Genomic DNA, 18873 nt, shown 5'->3' with positions numbered 1-18873 from the left:
AAATATTTAATAGTGATTATTTATTTTACTTACACAAATTTAATCGTAAAAGTTTTGATACCCAGATATGGAATCGTTCCATATTAATAAAATAAATTTTTTAAACTCCCGCTGCCACGGGTATCAATTCTAATTGATCTGAACACCGTTTTCCAACAAAATAAATTTTATTCAAAACAAATAATCGGATCAGAAGACCACACCCCACCGAGCCGGCCGGCCGCGCGTGTGTGTTTGTTGCATCGACTAGCGTCTTGTCCCTTTACAAAATATCCGGTGCCCTAAAGGCCCAATCCCATAGTCCAATGTTGGACTAATTAAGGTGAACAACAAATTGGAGTTGTTCCAATGTGGGACTACCATTTCCCCATTTTCCTCCAATTTATTTCACCAAAATTTTGAATTTTGTAATATTTTGGACAAGGCTTTTACAAACAATTTGGATTAATTAATTCAAACCCTTCCAAGCCCATTTCAATTGTAATTCATTCAATAATACAATTTCCAACAATGCTTTCATTTACTTAAATGATGAAACTAAAAATGGGAGGTTGGCTGTTGGATTCTGTATTGCACTATCATTCTTTTTTTATTCATGGCTGGTAGCTTTGGGATTCTATGGTGGACACGGCTGTGTGCCACCGTGAAGGAAGCTTTTCCTCTTCCAATATGTAATTTTAGAGTTCAACTTAATTCAAATATGAAGTGGATTGTATGTGAAAGAACGATAAAATATTACTTTCTCATTTATTGTTTCTGATTACTGATTTAAAGCTGTAGAAATGAGGCTGACAATTTATGCGTGAGCCTCCAAACACATCATATGACATCAAATTGTTTGCAGATTATAATTCCGTCGCAATCAACATTAATGCAAAGTCTCTCTATTTTGCATCAAGTTCCAGAAGGTCACGTTGGGGTTTATTGGGTTGGAGGCGCCCTTCAAAATTCCATTACAAATCCAGGTAGATTCCTGTTTCATCCACCACCAAGTGATGCATCATACACAAAACAAAAGCTTTGTCTCGACTATTTTCTTGTTTCTAATTTGCATCTCTTGAATGAAGGTTTTCATTTCAAAATGCCTGTTATAACTCACTTTGAGCCTATTCAAGTGACCTTACAGACAGATTTGGAAACTTTTCCTCCCCTCCCCCTCTGTCTTGTTTGTTTGTATTTATTTTGATGGAAACAAGTTTCTGAGACTCTCAAGTTCTGTAGAATCGCGATATAATATATTCATGATATTGAGCAGGTTAGGGATATTCCCTGTGGAACGAAAGGAGGTGTGATGATTAACTTTGAGAAGATAGAGGTGATCCTATTATCTTTGTTATTTTAGTTCTTTTAACTTATGATTTGCACGAATAGATATTACTTAGAATCCTTCAGGTTGTTAATCGTCTTCATAAGGACTATGTATATGACACAATGCTCAACTATGGTGTCCAATACGACAACACATGGATATATGACAAGATCCATCACGAGATCAATCAGTTTTGCAGTGGTCATTCCCTTCAGCAAGTTTATATCGACATGTTTGATCAGGTAACCCACCTTTAAAAAAATGATTGATAAGGTGAACTTGCCAATAGTGATGTTTCACATATTATTGGGCATTTTTAGGTGATTTTCCCTTATTGAATCCCCCAGTTATACCCATGAATGTAAGTTTGAAGAGTATTTTGCTTGAACATTCCTTAGACTAGTTGCATTTGGTACTGTACTGCCTATTCAAGAGCATATTAAAAGACTTGACAGGTTGAATATATTTGCAAGAAGTCTCATATTTTTTCCTTTGTTAAGACTCTTCACCCACATGGATTTTTCATAGTAAGGATCTAATTGGACGGATTCGTTGTCAAATGCGCATTCAATGGGAGGGTTATGAAATTAGTGTCATAGTTTAGTGGACTGGCATTATTGGATACAATTATTGTGGTGGGTGAAAATATAAATTTTATCTAAAGCTGCCTGAACAATTAGTATAGAAGGAGCTCAAGTAAATAGCGCACCTTTGTACAACAAAGGTGTGCAGAAGAAAAAAAATTAAAGAAACTTACAAAGGTGTGCAGAATAAAAGTAAAGAAACTCATGATTTTCTTTGTCTCTCTCTTCTAATGATGTTTAACTAAATGCACTATTGGGACCTGAAATTTGCAGGATTAAGTTGACTAACGTTTCAATTTTTCAGATCGATGAAAAAATGAAAGATGCTCTTCAGGCTAACTGCACAAGATATGCACCTGGCATTGAAATTATTAGTGTGCGGGTCACGAAGCCTACCATTCCAGATAGTATAAGGCGGAATTTCGTACAGATGGAAGAGGAGCGCACCAAGGTATGTATTGGTTTATGTTTTGGGTGGATATTAACTTTTAGTTTCTAGTCAAAAATGAAAACTCTAACAATGGTGGGGAAGGTGGTGCATCTTTTAGATTTTATAGGTGATTTATAGTCCTGAAGTGCAAAGTTCAGAAACAATTGATTCATGTACAGTGTCATCCAAATCCTCTCTATGTTTTGATCTTCTTAATAATTTAAAAGCTATCTGCTTTAATTTTTATCAAGACAATATTGCACCACGTAGTGTTCAGGAGTCTGTCCCTAGGTTGAGTAGATGCTACCCGCAGGCCGCTGGATAGTGCCCTGCGGGTGACGTGGCGGCTCATGATTTGTTAAAATCAGTGGGCCCCACGTGGAACTCACTAATTTTGACCAATCATGGGGTTACACATCACCCGCAGGATAGTGCCCTGCGGGCGACATGTACTATGTCGAGAAAATCATTGATGGTGAAACCGTAGGACATTGGAGCTCCTGTAACCTTACCTTGTAGTTGGTTCTAACGTGTTTGAAATAATAGGTATTGATTGCAATGGAGAAACAGAGAGTAGCTGAGAAGGAAGCAGAGACACATAAAAAAATTGCCATAAGCGAAACTGAAAAACTTGCACATGTTAGTAAGATTCTAATGGAACAAAAGTTGATGGAGAAAGATAGCACAAGGAGACGAGGAAATTTCTAATGCAATATATTTAGCTCGTGAAAAGAGCTTGGCCGATGCCAACTTTTACAGGTAAAAATACCTGCTTCCATTTCATATTCTGAAACTTCTGGAAGAATGGACTTTCCTGAGAATGTTCATGGTCTTATGTTGGGACATTGTGTCAACTTCTATTATCATCGAACCAAAACTTCTTGTTGACATATTCTATCACGTGTTATCTTTTTACGCAAAAAATGACAAAAAGAACCATTTTAATTCTATGTTGGACCTTGAAGGACGATGAAAGAAGCAGAAGCAAACAAGTTGATGCTTACTCCACAGTTTTTGGAACTCAAATTCATTGAAGCTATTGCTAATAACTCCAAAATATACTTTGGTAACAAGGTTAGTGACGCCTAGTTTTAACTTCTAACAACTTCTCTTGTACCCTGTCAAACAAGTTTGTCCTTACTTTAAGCTTATAATGTTTTGTTACAGGTACCCAACATGGTTCTAGATCAGAGACTACTTGGTAACTTTTTACCAGACATCCCAAAAAATGGGAATTCAGAAGTTTAGGGCCTCTCATTGGTCTGACCACATGAACGAGGAACTCAAAACACTGGTGGAAAATGGACTGTAATAATTTTTGTCTCGATCTTTTGAAATTGCGCTTTACAGTTGGGACCGAATGTTGAGTGTTTGGATGCACACTGTGTTTAACTACAAGAAAAATCTATGGCAGCTTAGGTCATTGTTTTTTTCTTCGTCAGTAAATATGATGACTATTTTTTTGTGAAGTAAATATGATGACTATTTGCCTACCTAATTTTTGGTTAATTTCTGTCCCCATGTCTATTTTTCGGTTAAATCAAGCCTTACATTGTTGCAATTTCATCCAGCAATTGTGTGCAATTTTGTAGACTTAATAAGGGTATTAAATATTTGAAGCAAACTTATGAACAATTTGATCGAATCCATGCTAGATTATATTTTTTAATCAAAATGTCACAAGATTAATATTAATAAAATAATTTTCATGTTTATTGTTTTTGTCGTTGAAATCTAATATGACAATTGTTTTGTTTGGTTACAAAAATCATTTTAAAAAAATATTTATTTTTTTAAAAGCTAGAATTTCTAATTTTTTGGGTTTTTTCTTTTACCTATTAGTGTATTTAAGAAGCTAATAGACAAAAATAAAGATAAAAAAAATTAAAGTGCCTTTGTTATTTATACGTGTTCGAAAATTTAAAGTGCTTTCAAAAGCACTAAATTCAGCTTAAATAAATGTTTTTCCAAAAGTTCATATTTATAATTTGTTAAATGTTTTTTTAAACTCAAATTAAAAAATGTGTTTTTCATCTATTTATCTAAATACAATATTATTATAGCTTTTACGAAAAAAAAAAAAACACTTCTTAAAACCAACTTAAAAAAAAAACACTTTTTCAAGCGAAATCCTTTTGTATCCAAAGGAGCTTTATATTTAAAAATTTAAATAAAAATATTTTTTCAACATTTATCCAAACGTCATAATAGCTTCAATAAAACACTAAAAAAAAGAACTTATTTAATCTTTTTTTAAGTTACAATATCTATATCCAAACGATTCCTTATCTTGGGCTTATTTGTCATCGGTTATGAATATGAATTTTGTGGTTTAGTCTATGCTAGAACATAAACAATACTCATATCCTGCATCCGGTCGTTGGATTCTCATTCAGGCACTCTGCCTGAATGGGATAGCATAGACTAAACCGGATTTTGGCTCGTAACTTTTCACATGCACTTTTAAAACACTGTCAACTGATATTTTTTAGTATTATCACGTCCCTATCCAAATGCACCAAGAGTCTTCTATATTGTCTTGACAATTAAAGATTTTGAAATGGCAATGGGAGATACAAGAAGCATGGAGGATTTAAAAAAATGATAATTTACTATGTCCCCACAATTTCTGAAACAACATCAAAATATTTAAACGGTCGTACTTATCTAAGGGTCAGTCACATTTGGATCCTTACTATAATTGTAATATAGCTCTCATAAAGTAATAATTTTTTTATTTGTTACCATATTTTGTTCTCAAAAAAACCTGCTGGCCGTGGTTCGACAGTTGGGATTTCTTTAGCTTTTCTTCCATCCTGGGCGGGCACGAGTAGGGGCGAATCTAGGATTTTATCGAGAAATGACAAAAATCTAAAGGAGAGTACACATATGTATATATATATATATATATAATCATCGATGAAAAAAATATTAATTTTTTGATAATCTTTGTCTTAAATGTGACTTTCTAGACAAAAGATTTGATATGATATGTTAAATATTTACGTGCTATTATCAAAAATATTGAGATACATATTTGCCTAGATTAAATATTATTTTGATAAAAAATTTATGTGTGTCATGGTTATTAAATATTATCAAGATATATTTAAAAGAGTCACGTTTCTAACAAAAACTTGTTTTCTTATTTGTGTAGGACTCTACAAGGAAATCCTTTATATACTTGTACTCTCATCTATACGAAAGTTTTTTTCGCGCACAAACAATTCAGTTCTTCAGAAGATAAAAATCACGTTGAAGAATTCGAAGATTTTTGAACAATATTTTTGTAGCCATCGTTGCTACTATCCCCGTGTTGCCGTAAGTGTTGAAGAAATCAGAGACAACACTTAGTTCATAGTATTGTTCGACGACTTTACTGGGTCTTCGTCTTTAGGCTTACGAGAGTTGCATCTGATTTATTTTATACTATGATTATTTAAGATGCAAGTTTGATTATTTCTCAATTTGTTGAGAAATTTAGAATTTATTGTTTTTCGTAAAATCACTAGTATTAATTTGTAAGACTGATCTACACTTTTCTAATGATTCTTTAGCCCTAAGGCACCCGCACGAGTTTTTACTCGTGCAAAATTAATTTCTTGTGTTATTTATTTTTGTTAATTATTCATGTTTTATTAATTTCGCTACATGTTGTCTCTGGTACTGTATCACCGTAGACAACACGAACTCTGCACGAATTTAAGATAAACCGCAATTAATACTTACAATTGATAACAAAAATTAAAATATAATAAAGAATATAAATAGTGTTTTTAATTTCAGTTCTAACTAGCAATGTCTCTTACAACTTGAAATTTTCTGAAAATAATTAGTACTAACTATATCCGACATGATACAAAATATAATATTTTTAATATAAGTAATTACTGTATATATGATTCAAATATTCATCTTCTGTTCTACTGATTGATGAAGACTTTGGTTGGAGTAACATCAAAAATGAATTAAATTAATGATGAAAAAAAAAATTTATTGTCATTCTTCAAACATGAGTTGTTGGTTAATGGTATAGAATTTTGAATAATATTTTAATATTTTATTAATAATTATTTATGTGTATGATTTTTAAAAAACTAAGGGTATGTTCATAAAAAAAATTTAAGAGAGGGCAACTGCCCTCCTTTTCCCTACATGGAGGCTGGAGCCGCCCATGGGCACGAGCGAATGAATTCGAGCGCGGATTGAATCTTCATCTCCACGTCCACGTGGGGTTCTTCTGTAGCCTTTGATCAACTTTCTCGTTCTTTCTTGAAATTTTATGACGTTTCTCAATAATTTTGCTCACATGAAATCTATTTTTTAACGATTTTTCAGATATCATCTCCGTATTTTTGAGATTTAACCATAGAAATATGATGTAAATAAGCACGAAAATGACTCAACTTTCAATACGAAACAACGTTACACTGGTAGAGTTTTACCATAACCATAAATCCAATGCTCATTGTCACATCAACAATATCTCATTAATTATACTAATATATAAAGATATTAACCATTAAATTAATAATTTAAATAATACTCATAATATAAAATCTCATTAACCGGTTACTCTCTGCTTATCACCGTCAATTAGGGGAGCATACCATCCTATTACTAAATTTATCTTATTCACACGAGACAGCTTCCCAATGCAATTATGCAACTCACGTTTCATTTCTTGTTTTATTCAAATGTATTTGTCTCTATATGTCTGATTCGATTAAAATTCACAACATAATATAATTCAACCTACTATTTTCGGACATCGGGCCCACTATACTAGTATGAAATTAACCTTTTTTTTTTTAAAAAAAAAATCATGTATGAACGTAATTACATCATTTGGGTCGCATAGTTGACTTCGTTATATTTGTTTTTATCAGACGAAAATTAGTTGTTCCTAATTCCACAGCTGGCCATGCTAAATGTATTTTGCAAAAAGAATCAAGAAAGTTAGGCACATATTCATTAATGGCCACTTCTGACCGAAAGAGGCTCAAGAATAGAAACAAATTACGTCAATATGCCCACAGGGGCATAGGGGAATTGGTAAGATCTGAGGTGACGTGAGAAGAAATTTTCCAGCGTTGCGGGTTCGATCCTCGTGTGGAGCATATTCCTTGCTGAAATATTGGGGGTATGCTCTGGGGATTGGATCATGTGATTCCTCCTTCAGGTCCCTGCCGCTCGTGCACATACCTCGGTTTACCCTCCGCATGAGTCAATGAACCTCTGACTCATATGAAATGAGGTCCTTTCGGAATCAACTTTTTTTTTTAAATTACGTCAATGATCATCACTCATAGAATCAATTTTTTTAAATTAGTCAATGATCATCACTCATAGAATCAATCACGTGAGTGAATCTCAACTTCTGATCCTAAGAATCTGTCGAGCAGATTCCCATCTCATCTCAGCACTAAACACGCTTTGAAAATTGTGATTCTTGAATTATTGGAAATGGGAATGTGTGCATAGATTGTCATTTTCATATCCCTTTGGTCAGAACTGCACAATTATTTGATTTTGCTCTATTTATAGCTTTTCTATTGGAAACTTAGTCTAATTAGCCCTTCCTAACTTCAGGTTTTTCCATTTGCAAAAAGGGCAGAGTTCCATTCCCCCCCCCTCCCTTTTTGCAAGAATCTTGCTCGTTTTGGAGGGGAATCTTTGGATATAAATGTGAAGTGAATCCTCTTCTAAGAGGTGATGTTCTATCTTTTCCTAGTTTCTCTATAGAAAGAATTGAATTTGTTTCATGGGTTTCTTGTTTTCAATCATTTGGAGTTTTATCAGAAAAACATGTTTATGTCTATGCAGTTTGAACTACTTCATTGTGTGAATACATGGATATTGTTCGTTCATCATATGTGGACTTTAGGAAATAAATTTAAACTCGGTGTGATTTGTGGAGAAAACTTTTCCATTTGACAGGATATTATAATCTTTGGGCATACGTTTCTTGATAGGATTATTGTGCAATTCTGCATTGATATTCATTCCATCGGAGAGATCAATATTGTTGATCCAAGATGTATGTGGTGGAGAGCAAAGGAGGTGCAATAGCATGTATGCTCTTGTCACTAACTTTCTTGGGTACATGGCCTGCACTTCTGACCCTTCTCGAAAGGCGGGGTCGTCTCCCTCAGCATACTTATCTTGATTACACCATCACGAATTTGTTGGCGGCCGTTATAATCGCTTTCACGTTCGGTGAAATCGGAAAGAACACCGTCGAGAAGCCGAATTTTCTGAACCAGCTATCTCAGGTGCACTAGCCTAGCCCTGCTGATTGTTTAGTCCCTTTTTTTAGTTTCGTTTGATGATTAATCTAGCAAGAATTGTTAAGAGTAGCTCGGAAATTCGATGACTCGTTTATTGTTGCTCTATGAGCCTATGCAAGTTGAAATTGGAGGAATTTATTTCAACCATTTGATGCAGGATAACTGGCCTAGTGTGTTATTCGCAATGGGTGGTGGGATTGTGCTTAGCTTAGGGAACCTGGCGACTCAATATGCTTGGGCATTTGTTGGTTTATCTGTAACTGAGGTGATCACTGCAAGCATAACTGTTGTTATAGGTACTCTATACTTGATAGAGGGCGATTTTTCGATCTTTTGGTCTTTTTGGTGCCTTTGTACCTATATAGAAGCTTAAATTATTGCTATACCAATCCAGGAACGACGATGAATTACTTCTTAGATGATAGGATTAACAAGGCTGAGATTCTCTTTCCCGGTGTTGCGTGCTTTTTGATTGCTGTCTGTTTGGGCTCTGCTGTTCATTCATCCAATTCTGCAGATAACAAGACTAAGCTCAATAGTTTGTCAAATGATTATAAAGATGGGACAGAGTAAGTTTTTGAATTCAATAACTCGAACTATAGGCTCGAAACATAGGCTGCTCCGAGAATTTAACTAAATTTAACTGATGTGAATTTGGATTTTTGTCCATTCGGACAGACTGAAGGATTCATATACTGTCTCCAAAGAAATTACTGCAAAAAAAGGTGAGCGTATGTCACAAAAGTACTATTTACTGACGTGAATGTTTTAGGCTCATTCCTTTTGTTTTCGAGTACCGATCTTACATGTATGTATCAGAAGATTTGGAGAATGGAAGAATTGGTACAAAGGAGAAGGCTAAATTCGGGACAGCTGATTTTCTGGTTGAACTTGAGAATAAAAGGGCAATTAAGGTTTGGAAACATCTTTTACTATGTTGATCATTTTATTTTTAAATAGTACTAAAATCACAAGTTTGTCTCAAAATCTGCTTTAACGTTGTGCTTGCAGGTGTTGGGGAAGGGAACTTTCATTGGCTTGGCCATAACTTTCTTCGCAGGAATATGTTTCTCGCTGTTTTCTCCGGCTTTCAACTTGGCTACTAATGATCAGTGGCATACATTAAAAGTTGGTGTTCATCATTTAACTGTATACACCGCGTTTTTCTACTTCTCAGCTTCGTGCTTTGTGGTCGCCGTTGTACTCAACATCAGTTTCTTGTATCGCCCCGTGTTGAATTTGCCCAAATCATCCATAAAAGCTTACTTATCTGACTGGGATGGCCGCGGTTGGGCGTTTTTAGCCGGACTCTTGTGTGGTTTTGGTAACGGTCTTCAGTTTATGGGAGGTCAGGCTGCTGGATACGCTGCAGCAGACGCTGTTCAGGTTCGTTTTTTCGTCATCAAAACATGTAAAAAAAAACTCTTTACTTTGAAGTGTAGAAAACAAGCCTGCCATTAGTAAATCACACTGGATCGCAGGCACTCCCACTGGTGAGCACTTTCTGGGGCGTACTTCTATTTGGAGAGTATCGAAAATCATCGAGAAAAACGTACATACTTCTCGGAGGCATGTTGTCGATGTTTATTGTGGCAGTTGCTGTCCTTATGGCTTCATCTGGGCACCGCAAGTGATCAATTGTTTCCCGAAATCGACTCAGAGATTTATGGAGGTCGAGGGTGGCTGCAGCTACATAAATTGCAGGTGAAATGATAATATTGAGATTCAGCAGATGTTTTAATAAATGCAACTTTATAATGTTCATAGCCAAATAGATATAAAAAGAAGTCCAATGTATACATAATACCATACAAACCAGGAAATTGTAAAAGGTTATGTTGTACTTTCTTTTTTTTTTTTTTTTTTGAGGAGGGTTATGTGGTACTTTCATACGCTCAATAAACCAATCAACAATTTATTTGTGTATTTTGTCAAATACCTAATTAAATCAATGATATAAAACTTTTTCTAAGGTTGTGTCATTCTCATCATACATTAATACAATTAGTTACCGTTTGAAGTTAGAAATAAGATAAATAATACATAAATAAGTAATATATTATAATAAAAAATAAATAAAAATAATAATTAATATAATATTTGATTTGATTGATAGATTATATTATGTTTGATTTGATTGATTAAATTTTATATAAAAATAGTAAATTATCATTTTGACCTTTTAACAATTAATAAATATGAATATTATTATTTATGAAGGGTAATCTAGTAATTTAAATTCAATGATTTGATTGATGTAGGATAAATAATTAATGATTTGATTGATGTAAGATAAATAATTAATAGATGGATAAATAATATGACAAAAAGAACGTGAGATGAGATAACATAATTATACATAGATTAATAATATGACAAAACAAACGGTACTTTAATATATACTAGTAGGTGCATTGCGTGTGATCCATAGAAAATAGAAGGAAATTTATTATTTTCAGTTTTGAAATTAAAGTTATCAATTTTTTAAATTGACAAAATAATAGTAGAGAAGAGATAGTATCGAAATAAATTTGTAATATATGGAATTGAATTGTTAAAAGACATTTTCGAAATTATCATAAAATTTCACCCACATCCAAAAAATTGGTTAGGGAAAGGTTGGATTAATTGCATTAATCTTCTTTGTGAAAAGTCTAAAAAACATAAAACTCTCTAAGAAATATTAATAGGCTAATGCATTTTTCAGTTTTTTAAAATGTAGTATATTTCACTCATATGTTATACAAATTCGGGCACATTTATACCATCTGATAGGGATTTTTATGTTAAATTTTTTAAAAGATAAGGTCTAACGTGCTATTAATTTTACATAGGTTGTTTTTTGATTTTTTGATTATTCACAGAAGTTATTGATGCAATTGACCCGGGAAAGATTTAATTTTAATTAATAGTCAATATATCTATTCTATATTCTATATCTATATTTATATCTCTTTAAATATACAATTTTGAATTGTGAGCTTACCATACGCCTAATCTTTCGTAAGTATTATTTCTAATTTCTGGGCTTCATAGTCTTTCTCTCCTTCTCCGCTAAAGCTCCACAGACCCATTAACTCTTTGACATTTATTTGCATTGACGTCTCTTTCTTTGTTTAATCTTTTCGTATTCTCCCCTTCCCAAATTCTAGCTCAAACAAGATAAGAACAAAAAACATTTATTTGCATTGACGTCTCTTTCTTTGTTTAATCTTTTCGTATTCTCCCCTTCCCAAATTCTAGCTCAAACAAGATAAGAACAAAAAACTCTTGTGTTTGTTTTTTTTGATGCAGTTGCGTTCTAAATGTAAATGAAGTGAATTCGTTGAGTCTGTCCTTTGCCACAACGCTCACAAGGGATGATTCCGATGGATAATTGGGAACTATCCTTAAATAATACAATAAACAGGAGCCCAATATCATGATTCATGAATTGGAATTAAACGGTTCAAGATAATTGTTAGAACAACTAAAGGAGTAGCTTTCCTTCATGGTGGTTGCAAGTCAGGATCACTTACAGAATCATGACAAGTAGAAACATCCTTCTTGGTAAACATTTTGATCCCGAATGAGATCGCGGATTCAGGTTTTGCTTGATTTTTACCTTGTAAGATGTTGTCTTTGTTCTCTAAATATTTCGAGCATCCATGTTCACTCGATTGAAAATATAGTTTTCCATATAATATTTGGATTCCCAATTCTAACTCAAGTGCAATATTAACGTTTCAATGGATGTTTGTCAGCTAGGAGATCACGGAAACAAATGATTTGATGTTTGCCAATAAGCCCATTGCAAGATCATGGATGAAAAGAATATCAATTCCTTGTCGATTCATTCCTTAAATTGATAAGATTACTAGACAAGATAAGCTGGGTGTAATATTTCTATATTATCGAGAATCTATAAAAGAAATATTCAGCTAGATTGAATAATATCTTGATAAAGAATTTTCGTGTATTATGGTTATTAAATATTATCAAGATATAATTGATTATACTTAAAAGAGTCATGTTCCTAATAAACTGTTATATTTTAATGTCATACCGGTACCGATATCGAAAAATTTGATACGGTATAACCCGTTAAATTTGGTATGTGCGGTATTTTGCAGTACGATAAGTGCTGTATATCGGAATGTTTGATATTTTTTTCCACCCATAAATACTAGATATTTTGATTTTTTTTAATAATTTAAAAATAATAAATATCAGAATCGGTTCAAGTAATAAAGCACCCAAAAGGATGTCTAAGTTAATAGGGTAGATGAATACGTAGCCAATGGTCAGCTGTTCGATTCTTTTTACCAATGCTTTTTTGTACTGACTAGTGACTAGTGTGTTTTACAGACTATTGCGTTAATAAAAAAATTATAGTAAATAATTTACTGGATCAAAATACACACGGTAAACTACCTTAAAAAATTAATACACCACACACATAATCGTTGAAACAAAACCAGTAATTATTTAACAGTAATATGGACGAATGCTTACGGTGGTGTGTGTTTGGGAGAAGCAAAGACTGTGCAAGAGGGTGGACGTGTACGTCTAGGTTCGGTTAATGAATTTATCAAAATTTTGGAAATTGATTTGTGGAGAATATATTTTAGATTAAAAAAATTAAGTAGGGATATTTTGATGAAGTGAAATATTGAAATATTGGGAGAAATTATAAGCTTTTGAAAATATTTTATAAGTTGTTTCAGAGCTCATAAGCTCTTTAAATTTCTTTGACAAATTTTTTGTCAAACAACTTATAAGCTGTCAAACTCAAAATAAGTTATTTGACAGTTTATAAGCTGTTTTTTAAAAAATAATATCACTTTTAATTATTTTTTAAAAATATTATTTTGATATTTTACTTCTCCATATTATCCTTATATATTTTATTAAATTCTCACTATGTCATCTACCAATTTTTTGTACATAATTTATCAATTTTTTTTCAAAATTAAAATTAAAAATATTTTTATATTTTAAATATATATTTAAAATTTATGATAAATTTAAAACTAAATTTGTATGTATATTACTAATTAAATTATTTTTATTGTATTTTAATCTTTTTGATAATTTCAACAATAAAAAAATTTATAATACCAAACACTTCAACATCTTTAAATTGTTTAAAATAAGTTCATTCAAACACTTTAATAGCTTATTTTTAAAATAAGATCGAACAACTTATAAGCTCTTAAAACAGCTTATAAGTTCCCAGAGCTTATAAGCTGTTTTTAAGGGCACCCACGTTAGTATCAATTAATCTGCCTTCCACCTTCCACCTAATCAAAAAGTGTGGGGTTTACATGCCACATATTCATTATATTAATATCTTTCAATTATTAACATACACTCACATTCATTTAATATCAACACTCGTTATTTATAAGTCTCACTCTCCACTTATTCATCTTTTTTCATATGTAATATTAAATAAATTATTTCTTAATTTACATTTATAGATTAATATTATTTTGAAAAAAATATTTTATTATTATATTTAGTATTCTTTGTTATTATTTTAAAAAAAATGGTTTTAATAAAATCAATTTCATTTCAATTTTTGTTATAAATTTTAAATGAAAGAGTACAACAAAATAAAAGAAAGACATATAACAACATAAATTTTTTTATTTTTCTTCATTAATGGTTATTTCTTAAATTTTGATATATTTTTTTTAAAATCTCAACGGTTGTTTATGAAATTATTATTATTTTTTTAAACTATCAAATTCAATCGGTTGGCTTATAAAAGTTTTAAAAAATATATCAATATTGAGTCTCCAACGTTTCCTTATTTTAACACATTTCAATTTTTTTTTTAATTTAAAAGGGACGGTGGGACAAAGCTGTCCCAGCGTCACGCGAATTATTTTGTGCGTGTAATGCACGCGCTAGCGGTATACGAGGTCCTGCGATTTGTTTTGGTTTTAAAAAAAATGGAAATAAGTTTAATCAAACACCTAACCTAACTACTTTTTTAAGAACAATTTAGAGTTTGTTTTTTGTGAGATGGTTTCACGGATCTTTATTTATGACTATGAGACGAGTCAAACACACCCATATTTACAATAAAGAGTTATAATTATGATATAAAAGGTAATACAATATCACCGGTGACTCAATTAGAAAATTCGTCTCACAAGAGTTTTTGTAAATAATTTATAAGCAGCAAAACATATTATTTTAATATTTTATAAGTTGTTTTGGAAAAGCTTTGACCAAACCAAATTATAGAGCTTATAAGCTCTATCAAAAACCTACCAACAATTGAGATGGGTAATGGGTATTGAGATTGACATTAAAATATTCTGAAGCTAGAAATATTAAATGAATAAATATCGGTAATAGACAAAATCATTACTTAATAAGAATAGAAACTTCAATTAGTCCTTACAACCATCAATTTAAAATCAACGACAATAAACATTAATATAACGATTAAGTAAAGTAATTAATTCTCTAATTATGGAAAAATAATGTTTTCATCAGTTCAATGGAGAGTCTCTTGATGAGCTTTATCTTGTTGGGATTAAAGCCTTGCTGAACATGATTTAAGCCCAAGTACTTTAGTGGATTAAACAATTAATTTGGGGGGTATAATATTGAACACAATATCAGTCTTTATTGAAGATGAAATTAGAGAAAGCTACAAATAACAAACAGAAACCATACATGCATGCATAAATTTTTAAATGGAATGTGAAGGAAATTAAACAAACAAACAAACAAAAGACACAGCAGTGATAAATTTCATGTATGTTCCGATCCGCCACAACATTAATTCTCAAGCATATGATATATCTTTAGGTAGGTAGCTAGCAATTACTAAGTTCAACTCCACCCTGGGGAGGGATCCATTGCTGGAAATTAAATATTTCGTTGTTAGGTCTCTCATCAGGCCTAACAACCTCCACTTCAATGTCCTCCAAGAACCAATCAGGAAGGATCCCTGATCCATCCGAATCCACAGATATCTTGCAAACAGGTAACCCAGTACACCCACCTCGCCCCTTGAAAGTTTCCTTTTTACCAATTTCAAAGTAGTCAAATGATGAACCCAACGTGCCCCACTGTGCAAGATCTTTTATCTCAAATGAGTCTTCGTGTACATCGGTTAAGGTGACGGATATTATAGAGTCTGTTCCGGCGTTGGCGACGGATCCAGTTTGGACTTTTAGTGTGTATTCACACTCGCTCTGCAAGTAATAATTCAACATAGATAAATAAATGTACTGATCATTTTATATATAAACAATAAATTAAACAAACCCATGGAGGGAAGAATCTGGCATTTACATCAGAAGAGACATGAGCAGTTCCTGCGAAGAGGAGTATGAGCAATGCAAGTGAGAAGAATTGAGGATTAATCGCCATTAATTACTTTTATGATCTGCTACGAAAATTATTTGATTTCACGATCGATGACAATTATTTATACAAACATTAGGACCCCCGATGGTTAATTTAGTTGACCAGATGATCATTATTCTTATTTAATTTAATACATTTTTCACGTTTTGCTTACAATATTCATCAGAGTGCCTCAAAGTTGGCAACTAGTTGACATCCTAGAAATCACCGTTGCAACTTTAATTAATATTTTAATTTGTACAATAATTCAGCTTAAGTATCAATTGTTTTTTTTAACGGAGACAATTATTGAACTACAACGTAAAGACAATTACAAATCAATATCGGTAAGGGGACATGCTTTAAATGCAGCAAAGCAAATAGAATTTTCTTTGCTCGTTCACACCGAGAGATTAGCTCTATAAATAGAGCTTTTTCCTCGGCAGTTTAATCATCCCTCGGCCTCAAGCTTTCATCCAATTCTTGAGCTTCATCTCCTGTCTATTTCTATAATATTTGTGAGATGAGTTTTCTCATGTATTAAGAGAGTAAGTGTATGTCTCTTTGAAAACGCAGAGAGAAGTCGTAATTCTCTAAATATTATAGTGGAATCTTTTCATCTTACCCATGGTTTTTACCCTAATAATTTTTAGGGGTTTTTCAAGTAAATCTTGGCATCTATTTTATTCTTCTATTTCCATATTTTTTATCTCGAGATGTTGCACCTGGGACCAACAAGTGGTATCGGAGCCTTGTTATAAAAGTTTTTACAATTCTGAATATGCTCTGTGCATGATTGCAGCTTTGACTGATCTTTCACACCAGAAAAGATTTTTCGAGATTTTGTTAAGGCATGATTATGACGGAAAAATACGAAATAGAAAAATTCAATTTGAGCAATTTTTTGATGTGGAAATTGAAGGTACAAGCAATTTTAACAAAGGAGCATTGCTTGGCAGCTATTGGAGATAGACCGGCAGAAATCACGGACAATCAAAAGTGGAATGAGATGAGATCTCAAGAAATTGTGGTCAGTACTTCAGACAGTGGTGAAATATTATTCAATGAAGCAGTAATAGTTGCGGAATGCAGACATGTGTATTCATGGAAAATGATCATGCCTTGGAAATCGATGGGGTCAGTACCATCAAAATAAAATGTTTGATGGCGCTGTTCACATCATACATGCAAGAGGTACGACATGTGAAGGGTCTGACAAAGAATCTTTTGTTTTTGGGACAATTGGATGATATTGGGTGTAAAATCCGTGTCGAGAATGTGATAATGAAGATTGTAAAAGGCGCGTTTGTGGTTATGAAGGCGGAAAAGGTTGCTGCAAATCTGTATGTACTTTTGGGAGAAACACACAAAGAGGCAGAACTAGTTGTTGCATCAATTGGTTCAGGAGAAGAATTAATAGTGTTGTGGAATAGAAGGCTCGGGCATATGTCAAAATGGAGAATGAAGATTCTCTCAGAACGAAAGCTGTTGTCGGGGATTACAAAAGTGACTCTACCCTTTTGTGAGCACTGTGTTACCAGTAAACAACACAGATTAAAGTTTGGCACATCTACTGCTAAAAGCAAAAACATATTGGAGCTGATTTATTTTACTCTTTGGCAAGAACTGGTGGTATATATCCCTAGGAGAAACGAGATATTTTTTCCTCGTTTATTGATGATTTCTCTAGGAGATGTTGGGTGTAACCAATCAAGAAGAAATCAGATGTTTTTGAAGTCTTCAAAGTTTTCAAAGCGCGGGTTGAATTTGATTGTGACAAGAAAATCAAGGGTTTGAGGATGGAAAATGAATGAGAATATACCAGTGATGAATTTGATACATTTTGCCAGCATGAGGGTATCAAAACACAGTTCACGATGGCTTACAAGCCTCAGTAGAATGGAGTGGCAGAGCGGATGAACAGAACTTTATTGGATAGAAAAATAGCCATGTTGAGGACTGCAGATGTAGCCAAGTAATTTTAGACAAAGCAGTCAAAACCACTTCTTACATCATCAATCGCTCCCCTTTAGCGGCGATTGATTTGGAGACTCCGATGGAGGTGTGGACTGGAAAACCAGCTGATTATTCTTGGCTACATACATTTGAAAGTCCGTTGTACGTTTTGTACAATGAGAAAGAGAGATCAAAGTTGGATTCTAAATCCATAAAGTGTATCTTCTTGAGTTATGCTGATGGAATAAAGGGTTTTTGCTTGTGGGATCCCACTATCCACAAGCTTGTCATCGGGGAAGATGTTATCTTCGAGGAATATAAAGTAAAAGGAGATAAGACATACTGAATTCAGAAACTACAATAGTTCTGGAGGAAAATAAGACAAACGAAGATCAAGTTTCTTGTGAAGCAATACCAGAGCATGAGGAACAAGAATCAATTGAGTCAGAAGTTTCCAAAGCGAGGCAGTCAACTCGAGAGATAAGATCACCAGGTTGGATTTTAGATTATATCACTGAAAGCAATATTGCATATTGTCTATTAACATAGGATGGTGAGCCATCTAGTTTCCATAAGGCTACTCAAAGCTCGGATGTATCCCTGTGGATGACAACGATGCAGGAAAAATTGGAAGCATTGGACAAAAACAAAACATGGGATCTTGTTACACTACCACGAGGAAGAAAAACTATCGGTAATAGATGGGTTTATCAAGCATGATAGCAATAACCAAGTGGAGCGGTATCTTGCGAGAATGGTTGTAAAAATATATGCTCAGAAAGAAGGCATTGACTTCAATGAGATATTTTATCATGTGGTTCGACTTACAACAGTTAGAGTAGTATTGGCATTGTGTGCGGTGTTTGACCTACATCAAGAACAACTAGATGTGAAAACTGAATTTCTTCATGGTGATCTTGAAGAAGAAATCTATATGCTCCAGCCAGAAGG

The 18873-nt window shown here is 33.1% G+C and overlaps 2 protein-coding genes and 1 pseudogene across 6 annotated transcripts; 2 read left to right on the top strand and 1 right to left on the bottom strand.

Annotated features, from left to right (window-relative positions):
* The first annotated feature begins 595 nt into the window (after nucleotides 1-595).
* On the top strand, nucleotides 596-3837 carry LOC140873925 (uncharacterized; annotated as a pseudogene).
* A 3858-nt stretch (nucleotides 3838-7695) lies between these two features.
* LOC140879114 (ureide permease 1-like) lies at nucleotides 7696-10512 on the top strand. Of its 5 annotated transcripts, none has more exons than XM_073282796.1 (9): nucleotides 7696-7830; nucleotides 7916-8035; nucleotides 8299-8598; nucleotides 8771-8909; nucleotides 9008-9182; nucleotides 9292-9338; nucleotides 9436-9527; nucleotides 9625-9999; nucleotides 10095-10512. In XM_073282796.1, the coding sequence occupies exons 3-9, from the start codon at nucleotides 8362-8364 to the stop codon at nucleotides 10245-10247; spliced, it is 1218 nt and encodes a 405-aa protein (XP_073138897.1). In that variant the 5' UTR covers nucleotides 7696-7830; nucleotides 7916-8035; nucleotides 8299-8361; the 3' UTR covers nucleotides 10248-10512. The 5 variants fall into 5 exon arrangements, with proteins under 5 accessions (XP_073138897.1, XP_073138872.1, XP_073138883.1 ...); XM_073282771.1 differs by having other exon boundaries at nucleotides 9433-9527; XM_073282782.1 differs by having other exon boundaries at nucleotides 8264-8598; nucleotides 9433-9527.
* Nucleotides 10513-15295: 4783 nt separating this feature from the next.
* On the bottom strand, nucleotides 15296-16040 carry LOC140874265 (PLAT domain-containing protein 1-like). The gene is made up of 2 exons (XM_073277559.1): nucleotides 15913-16040; nucleotides 15296-15812 (listed from the first exon to the last, which is right to left on the bottom strand). The coding sequence occupies exons 1-2, from the start codon at nucleotides 15988-15990 to the stop codon at nucleotides 15432-15434; spliced, it is 459 nt and encodes a 152-aa protein (XP_073133660.1). The 5' UTR covers nucleotides 15991-16040; the 3' UTR covers nucleotides 15296-15431.
* Nucleotides 16041-18873: the final 2833 nt, after the last annotated feature.

Source organism: Henckelia pumila, chromosome 1 (assembly GCF_033568475.1).
Source record: "Henckelia pumila isolate YLH828 chromosome 1, ASM3356847v2, whole genome shotgun sequence".
NCBI lineage: Eukaryota > Viridiplantae > Streptophyta > Magnoliopsida > Lamiales > Gesneriaceae > Henckelia > Henckelia pumila.
This window is presented reverse-complemented; position numbering and strand designations above follow the sequence as displayed.